The sequence below is a fragment of the Phascolarctos cinereus genome, unplaced genomic scaffold, assembly GCF_003287225.1.
Source record: "Phascolarctos cinereus isolate Bilbo 61053 unplaced genomic scaffold, phaCin_HiC Scaffold_2;HRSCAF=192, whole genome shotgun sequence".
Lineage (NCBI taxonomy): Eukaryota > Metazoa > Chordata > Mammalia > Diprotodontia > Phascolarctidae > Phascolarctos > Phascolarctos cinereus.
In genome coordinates this window covers 228545422-228554831 of record NW_027555625.1, presented here as the reverse complement: position 1 = coordinate 228554831, position 9410 = coordinate 228545422, and the positions used below count along the sequence as shown (strand labels likewise).

Genomic DNA, 9410 nt, shown 5'->3' with positions numbered 1-9410 from the left:
TAGCAGCTCTTCCAGTGGTGGCGAAGAATTGGAAATGGAGGGGATGCCCATAAATTGGGGAATGAATAAATAAGTCATGGTATATGAATGTGATGGAATAGTATTGTGCCATAAGAAATGATGAGGGGGATGGTTGAACTGGATGCAAAGGGAAATGAGCAGGCCTAGCAGAGCATTGTACCCAGTAACAGCAGTATTATAATGATGTTCAGTTGTGAAAGACTCATTTGATCAATGCAATGATCCAAGACAGTTCAAAGGACTCATGGTCAAAACTGCTATCTACCTTCACACAGAGAACTCATGAACTCTGAATACAGATTGAAATATACTTTTTCCTCTTTTTTGTTTTTTGCAATGCAGCTAATTACAAAGATATGTCTTGCATGACTTCACCCATGTAATTGATATCACATTGCTTGCCTTCTCAATGAGAAGGGGAGGGGATGGAGAGAGGGAGAGAATTTAAACAAATGTTTAAAAAAATAGTTTTTAAAAAATCCTATGTTCCCTGACAGAAGCCTTAAGAATTTTATAGTTCTTCATCCACACTGTGCCCCACTAATCCCATCCCTCCTCCTACCCAGTGTCTGGTGATGTCAAACAGGCCATAAGCAGAGGGTGGGGGTGGGAACCATTTTTAAAGGTCCCTAAAGCAGAAGTGGTTACTTCCCCCACATCCCAGCTGATCAGTTCCACTTACATATGTACTTCCTCTTCTGCTAAGGCACCTACCTATCTTCTGTCTGATTTGTGGACAAATATTATTCTAGGAGCATGAAGAATCTTCAGAGGACTGAGGAGCAGCTGGTCAGAATGAGGTAGGCTGGAGTACGGGGAGGGGAGGTTTGGATTACAGGATACTGCCCCAGCAGGTGCCTTCTGGAGCTGGTCCTGGACAAAGACGAAATCCACAGGCACCTGCTTGGTGGTTTGTGGGATATCCCAAGGCCACCGTAGCGTAAAGTATCACTCCCTTCAGCTGGCCAGGATATTGTCATCCCCTTCTGCCTGACTAAAAACAACTATCCTCAGAGCCATCTGGAAAGCCTCTTATAAAATGAACATAGGTTACCTGGGGGATGAGAGAGTTCTGGGTGGGAAGTTCTATCTATGACCACAATTGTGGTCATAGATTTGTTATATTGGTCTGAAAATAGGCTGTGACTTTAAAATGAATCTCTGGAAAGAAAACATGTGTGTGTGTGTGTGTGTGTGTGTGTGTGTGTGTGTGTGTGTGTAGAAATTTTAAAATGAGACTAACAAGAGGCCACAGTTCAAGTTTTATCTAAGCTACACTCAGGCAAAAGTACATCCTACATTTGGAGCAACAGTTTGTTTTATCAGATTGGTTCCCTGTCCCCGTGGAAAGCCGAAAGCAGAACTGGGACCCTGGATAGGGGGGATCTGGAGGGAAGAGGGAAGATGTTGTAGCATTGAGGATACCTGAAAAGGGAGGTCATTCCTAGATGGCAGTGGGTAGATGCATTAGCTAGGCACTACATGTCAACAGGACATTTGAAATTGGCCTCCGAGGAGAGAGGTTCTCCATGCCCTGTTTTGAAGATGAGAACACCAAGGGCTGGCCAATGACAGAAAGGGGTGGTTTATGGTGTGAGATCAGAGTCAGAGATTCCCAGGTAGGTCCTGGGCTGCCCCTGAGAGAATTTCAGCTCCCTATGAACATGGGAGGAGATGAGGTCAGCATAGGTATAGTCATGAAGAACAGGTGGGTTCTGCTGTTGGGACATAGCAATGCTTCCCCGGACCTCAGGCACCTGGTCTGGAAATTAAGAATAATAATCCCCACCCAGATGACCTCCCCAGGCAATCTGTGGAAAGGTTTAAATGAAATCATAGAAGGGATCTTGGACCTTAGAGCACGGGACGTCAGAGCTGGGACCTTAGAACACAGGACATCAGAGTTGGGAGAGACTTCAGAGAAGCCATGATCAAAAGTGAGAAGGATCCCATTAGATCTTGGAACACAATATCTGACCTGGGAGGAACCTTAGACTTTAGAGCAGAGATGATCAGAACCAAGAAAAGCTTTGGTCCTTAGAATACTGAGTATCAGATCCAGGAGTGCCCTTAGTCCTTGGGACAGAGGTGATCAGAAGTGAGAAGGACTGTAATAGATCTTAGAACACAGGATAGCAGAGCTAGGAAGGACTTTAGACATTAGAGAAGATCAGAACGAGAAGGCCTTGAACCTCAGAACATAATATCAGAGCTGGGAGCAGGGTTGGGGAATCTGTGGCCTTGAGGCCACATGTAGCCCTCTAGGTCCTCAAGTGCAGATCTTTGATTAAATCCAAGCTTTATATTTAATCAAAAGGCCACACTTGATGACCTAGAGGGCCACATGTGTCCTTGAGGCCACCCCTGAGATTTAGACCATAGATCAGAGGTGATCAGAACTGAAAAAATCTCAGGCCTTCAAACACAGAATTGGGATGGACTTTAAGCCTTCAAATAAAAGTAAAAGCATTTTATAAATTGTAAAGCAGTGTATTACTATGATCATCTCCAATTCATAATAAAAGCAGGCCTGTGACTGGTCCACCCACACAATACTCCACCCCAATGGCATGCCCTCCTTCCCAGACCATGGGTCACTTCCACATCTCCTTATATGGTCATGTGGAGAAGTGCCTTTCTACTTGGAGTTAGAGCTCCTCCCTGGGTAGCAAGAGAGCCAGAGGGCCAGAGGATGGGGACAGCAAGCTAATCAGAGATGATGAGAATCACAGTTCCTCACTCTGAGTATTCACAAAGCACTTTCTTCACACTAGCTTTAGGGGAAAAAGAGGCTGCCTTCTGGATGACTCTGAGGATAGTTGTTATAGGTCAGGCAGAAGCAGACTTGGCCAGCTAAGGAGAGTGATTTTTTTCAGTCTAGTTTTACAGAAACAGAAATTGAGATTCAGACAGGAGAAGTGACATGCCTAAGGTAACACAATCATTAAATATTACAGTCAGAATCAAATTCAGGTCTTCTGACTACTTCACTATGGGATCAAAGATGGAGAGGGAGAAGTTAGGGTCTGGAGACCTAAGAAGGGGGAGATTTTCGAGAGGATGGTGCTTTTCATTAATTCACTCCCTCCCTCCCTCCCTTCCTCATTTACTTATTTATTTATTTGTTTGTTTGGTTATTTGTTTATTTAGCTTTTTGGTGAGGCGATTGGGGTTAAGTGACTTGCCCAGGGTCACACAGCTAATAAGTGTTAAGTGTCTGTGGCTGGATTTGAATTCAGGTCCTCCTGACTCCAAGGCCAGAGCTCTATTTACTGCACCACCTAGCTGCCCCTCCTTTCTCATTTATTTATTGATTTATGCAACAAACACTGAGCACCAACTATAGGGAAGGTTAGTCAGTCAAGTAATATTTTGCAAGCACCTACTGTGTGCAGGCACTGTGTTAGGCACTAGGGATAGAAAGAAAAGCAAAAGATAATCCCTGTCCTTAAGGAGCTCACAGTTTAATGGGGGGTGGGGGTGGGGGGTGGGATGAGGACACAACAAACCAAAGGAAACAGAAAAGCAGAAGGGTGGGGGAGGGGAATGGAGAGAAGGTACCTGCTCTGGGGACAAAATGAAGAAACAGAGGAGTTTTATAGGATAAACAAAGATAAACTGACTATACTGCCAGTTTGCAGGCTAGTTTGAGGAGCTAATAGGCAGCATGATTTAGTGAAAAGAAAACTGAACCTGGAGTCAGAAGAGAGCTAACTTCAGATACTAACTTCAATGCTTTTTAGCCGTGTGACCAAGGGTGATTCATTTGACATCTCTGAGACTCAGTTTCCTCAGTTATAAAGTGGGGCTAGTAATACCTTTACTACCTGCTTCAATATAGAAATATAGACTATTTCCACATATAAACATGATATAAGGCAGAATGGGAGGAGGCCATGATCTAGGTACAAATTCAGTGTTACAGGAGTTCAGAGAAGGGAGAATCACTTTCAGGTATAGACACTCAGGGATGGCTTCTTGGAAGAGGTGGCATTGACCTGTCAACTATCAGAAGACTTAGATTTAGGAGGAAAAACTTAGAGATAAACTAGCCTAGTCACTTCATTTTACAAGTAAGGCTCGGACTGTTCTGAGGCTCAGAAAAGTTCAATGACTTGCCCAAGGTCACACAGGTAGTAAGCAACTGATATTTGAACCCAGGTCTTCTGATTACAAAATCAGTGCCCTTTCTACTGTGCCATGCTGCTTCTCAAATACTTCAGCCTGGTATTCAAGGTTTTCTATAATCTGGCCCTTACAGAGAGAGAGAGAAAGAGAGAGAGAGAAGGGAAGAAGGAAGGAAGGAAGTAAAAGAAAAAAAAGAAAGAGATGACTGGATGGATAACTAGACAGAAAATTGGATGGACAGCTGGATAGCTATATAGAAAATTGGATGTATAGACATGGATAGATAGATGGATAGATAGATAGACAGATGATTGGATGGATAGATAGAGCATTTATTAACCATTTACTATGTGTCAGGCACTGCGCTAATGTCAGGCACACGAAAGCAAGAAAACAGTACAGCCCTGCCTTCGAGGAGCCTAATAGGGGAAGATAAAAGATAAAGTGGAGCTGGAAGAAGTGGGGAGGATGCAGGAAGGGAAGCAGGTAAGGGGGCAAGGCAGTCATTGTGGAGATGAAGTTGACAGAAGAGGAATGTGTAAGTGATGTTGACACACTGAGGCTGGGCCTTTCCGTGACGTGGTGGTTCCATGGTGGCAGACAAGGATTTGCCAGTAAACAAGTAGGGCTCAAAGTGCAGGTATGTGGAAAGGTAGGGAAAATCTAGAAAGACTGTTTGAGGTCAGGTTTCCTAGGGCCTTGAATGCTAGACTGAGGCACAGTGTTACGGAACAGAGAAAAACAAAACCCTCTGATTTAGAGTCTGAAGATTGTTGTTGGTAGAATGGAAAAAGCATGGGTTATGGAGTCAGAGGATCTGGGTTTCAGTCCCCCTTTACTATCCATATGACCTTGGGCAAGTTAGTTACCTTCCTGAGCCTCAGTTTCCCCATCTTTCAAATTAAGGGGATAGTCTTGATGGCCTCTGAGGTACCTTCAAGCTGGAGAGCTATCATCCTAGGAAATCCCAGCTCTTCTTTTTGTTACCTGTGTGCCTGTGGTCAATCAACAAGCATTTATTAAGCACCTACTATGTGCTGGGACAGATACAGAGGCAAAGGCAAGACAGTCCTTGTTACCAAGGACTGTGCGTATATATAGGTATATACAAGCTAAACACATAGATACAAGGTAACCCTGAGTGGCGGGAAAGTACTAGCAGCTAGGTCACAATCTCTCTGGGCCTCAGTTTCTCTGTTTATAAAATGGGGGTGGGGGTCTCTAAGATTCCTCCTACTCTTAAAATTTCATGATCTTTTGGCTCTTCCTGAGCTCACAGAGGTTTCCTCCTGGTCTCCCCCACACAGGAGGTGGCTTTGGCATTCGGGGCTTCCAAAGGCCCAGGCACTGCTGCTGGCAGCCTGGGAGGTATATTCAAAGCCTGTCCCAGCCAGCTGCGGGCAACTATTAATTCAGCTTCTGCTGTGCGCTCTCATCTCTGGGGCTGCTGGTGGGCTCGCCTACAACTGGTTGACTGTCTCCCTGGTCTACTCAGTAAGGACCTCTGTGACAGGAGCCATGGCTTGTGGCTTCTTGCTTTTCCTGGCCCTGGGTCTAGTCCACCCAGCCCGGTGTCTGCTTGCCATCACCGTGCCCACATTAGGCACGAGGCAAGGGCGCCGCCTGCTTCTGTCATCTGGTTTTGCCGAGCTGGCCACTCATGTGGTACCCAACATTCTGGCCAATGTGGGTGCTACCACCCAGGTGCTAAGGTGTGTGGCCCAGGGCTCTCTGGAGAGCCTGCTCAACTCTACCCACCAGCTAGAGGCTGCCACAGTGGCACTGGACCAGGCAGCTGGGCGGGGACTGACTCTGGAGACCACTAGCAACTGCTCTGCCCTGTATCTCCAGATGCTTGTGGCCACCCAGAGAGTCTATGAGGATGTGTCGGCCCTGGAGGCACTGGTCCGGGGACTGGCTCTGGGCACCAGTCGGGTGCTGGCTGGAATCTTCATACTCTCCCTCCTGTCTGAGTCTACGTGGTATCTGAAGGGCTATCTGACCAACCTGCAGTTTGATAACCTCTATCACAGCAAACAACTGGAGCAGCTGCTCAGAGAGAACCAGGACAGTCCCCTGGCAGCATCTCCTCCAGCTCTGGTCCTCAGGACGACTGGCCTGAAGCTCTCCCGGGCTGAAATTTTCCACTGTCTCTTTCGCCTGGCATTTCTGGGTATGCCCCTGGGGGCCATGGCTGTGATTGTGGCTGCAGATTATGTGGCCTTCCTTCTGGCGCGCATGGCTGTGGACTGGGCCCAGAAGCTGCCTACGCTGCCCATCCATCTGAGCATCAAGTATGATGTGAGTGGAAGAGGAATGGAGGGAAGGGGGCTGGAGGCAGAGGGCTGGGAGGCCCTTGGGTTCCTAATATGGTTTGGGAGGTGGGGAAGACCCAGTGCTTGGGGGAGGCCTTCAAAGTGATCATCTTCAATCTGCACACAAACTTGCACATAGAACATCAGAGCTAGACAAGGTCTTAGATTTTTTTTTTAGGCAACTGGGATTAAGTGACTTGCCCGGGTGTCACACAGCTAATAAGGGTCTGAGGCCAGATTTAAACTCAGGTCCTCCTGACTCCAGGGCCAGTGCTCTATCTACCTGATACCCCCTAGACAAGGTCTTAGAATGTGGTACATACACAGAATAGAGAAATGGAATGCTGGAGTGGATAGATAGTTGGTTCTTGGAATCAGGCAGACCTGGGTCTTTCCCAACTCTCAAATCTATGACTTCCATTTTGTAGAGGCCATGTGTCATCCTAGAATGGAGGTAACCCTTGAGCTCCCAAAAGCTGGGCTGGCAGAATGTAAACTCTTACTACGCTGAACAAGGCTTGAAGTTTAGACCACCAGCCAACCAAAGGACCTCAAAGAGCTCCCTCATCATGGGGTTGGCCACCGAGGGAGGAAGGTGTCAAACTTCCTTCAAGAAATCAGACCATGGGTTTAGTTCTGGAAGATATTTTGGAATACAGATGCCAGAGCTGGGAGGAACCTTAGGATATAGAATGTCAGAGCTGGGAGGAACCTTAGGATGTAGAATGTCAGAGCTGGAAGGAACCTTAGGATGTAGAATGTCAGAGCTGGGAGGAACCTTAGGATGTAGAATGTCAGAGCTGGGAGGAACCTTACAACACAAAATATTAGACCTGAAAGGGACTTTAGAACACACAGAATGTCAGAGATGGAAAGAACCTTAGAACATAGAACGTCAGAGCCAGAAGGAACTTTAGAACATAAAATGTGGAATTTTACAGCTTGGAAGACCACAGGAATTCTCTAAACCAGGGGTGGGGAACCTGGCCTCGAGGCCACATGTGGCCCCTCTGGGTCCTCAACTGTGCCCCTGTGACTGAATCCAAATTTCACAAAACAAATCCTCTTAATAAAAGGATTTGTTCTGTAAAACTTGGACTCAGTCAAAAGGCCATACCCAAGGACCTAGAAGGCCACAGGTTACCCACTCCTGCCTAAACCAATTCCCCCTCACTTTAAGGAGGAGGAAACTGAACAGAAATGAATTAGCCAAGGTCACAGTCAATCAGTGTTAGGGTCTCCTGAGGAATGCCTAGGAGAAATGGCTTCTACACTATACCCTCACCTTTGGTGTCTCCCCCTACCCTTCTAGGCCAAGTACACAGTCCTTGCCTTCGTCTCCTTCATCTTCAATCAGCCTTCTGAAGAGAGATCCTCGGACACATACCAAGACTCATATAAGTGGGAGCTACGCTTCACCTCGGCCAGTTGCCAGTTACACTCAGCTCATCCCCCACAATACACAGCTGCATTGGCCGCTGGGACCCTCTTCCTCTTTGCTTCTGCCACAGTCTTCCTGGAGACCTATGCCCGCCGGCTGGGCCACAGAGTGGCTGCCTCATTCTTCCAGGCTCGGGAGGAGCAGAGGGCCCGATACCTGTTTGCCAGGCTCCACCGAAGCCATCAGAAGAGGCAGGTAGAATCCATACATGCCCGAGTTTCCTCTTGCTCACATTCCCTAGTCCCCTAGTCTGGATTGGGTCTGGGACCATTCAGACAAGTGAGGAGTTGAGGATTGGGGGGGTACCTTAGAATGCTGTGAGAATCTCAGGGATGCTCCCCTGGGTCACCCCCTCAGACCTTCTGAAGGAAGACAGAGCCCCCTTTCTAGGCTGTCAAATTCTTCCCACGTAGGATTTGAACCCAGCTGGAACACCCAAGCTGGAAGGCATCTCAAAATGAAAGTCAGAAAAGAAAGGAATGGACCTCAAAACAAACCAATTGATCCGCAAGCCTTTAGTAAGCACCTACTATGTTCTGGGTACAGCGCTAGTCAAAAGGGACACAATGACAAAAAATGAAGCAAGCCCTGCTCTCAAGAAATTTATGTTCTAATCCATCCTTCTCATCTTACAGAGGAGGAAACTGAAGACCAGAGAAGAAAAGTTCTTAGGTTCATAGCTCAAGAACTGGAAAGTTCTAGAACCTCAAAGGCCAGCTAGGTCAACCCTGCCATTTGTATAGATAGAACTGGGTTCCATAGAGATCAATGGACTTCTCCAAGGTCACACATATACCAAGTGATGGTGGCGTGGTTTGAACCCAGATAGATATTCTCAGTCTAGAACCAATACTCTTTCCCTCCTTAAGCAGATGGTAGCAGAGCTAGAATTCAAACCTGAGCCCTCTGGCTCCAAAACTGGGGCTCTTCTTCTTCCACCACACTGTTTTCCCACGGCCTATTTTAGACCCTCCTGAATTCTCAAAGCTCTCTTGACTCTATTTATATTTTTCTGCTTTGTTGCTTTAGAGCAGGTAACAAGGTTTATGGTTTGACATGCTTTTCTAGCTCTTCTGGTCAGTTTTGACCATGGTTCCGAGCTGTTTTATTTTGCTCTTTGATCATTTCCTGATGGTGACTCATCTCCCCAAATCAGAGTTCCATGATGGCCAGACCTGCGTCCATTGCCTCTGTCTCCACCCTACCCTGTCCAGGGTGGAGCTGAGCATTTAATAAATATTTATCAATAGATGTGTCTATTAAACTATGTGTAAATAATTCCGGCTTTCATTTAAATTAAAACTGTATCTTTTAAACTTGGTGTAGGGAAAGACTAATTCTACTCTCTGCCTCTTAGAGAATGAGGAAAACAAGGAATGTTTAGCCTTGAGAAGAGAAGGGTGGAGGGCATGATTATTGACTTCCAGCATCTGTCACAGGGAAGAGACGTAAACTTGTTTTGCTTAGACATGGGACTTGGACTAATGGGGGAAAGCTACAAGGAG

General features: G+C 46.5%; 1 protein-coding gene across 1 annotated transcript; it reads left to right on the top strand.

The window, feature by feature from the left end:
* Window positions 1-667: 667 nt before the first annotated feature.
* OCSTAMP (osteoclast stimulatory transmembrane protein) lies at window positions 668-9156 on the top strand. The gene is made up of 3 exons (XM_020984138.2): window positions 668-821; window positions 5457-6450; window positions 7777-9156. Exons 1-3 carry the CDS (start codon window positions 778-780, stop codon window positions 8152-8154), a joined length of 1416 nt encoding a protein of 471 aa, XP_020839797.1. The 5' UTR covers window positions 668-777; the 3' UTR covers window positions 8155-9156.
* Window positions 9157-9410: the final 254 nt, after the last annotated feature.

What these genes read in the sequence shown, in the direction of transcription:
- OCSTAMP (XM_020984138.2), top strand. Translation starts at nt 778, where the DNA reads ATGAAGAATCTTCAGAGGACTGAGGAGCAGCTGGTCAGAATGAG. An exon ending in GAGCAGCTGGTCAGAATGAG is followed by an intron (nt 822 to 5,456) that starts GTAGGCTGGAGT and finishes TCCCCCACACAG; the next exon opens with GAGGTGGCTTTGGCATTCGG. An exon ending in ATCTGAGCATCAAGTATGAT is followed by an intron (nt 6,451 to 7,776) that starts GTGAGTGGAAGA and finishes CTACCCTTCTAG; the next exon opens with GCCAAGTACACAGTCCTTGC.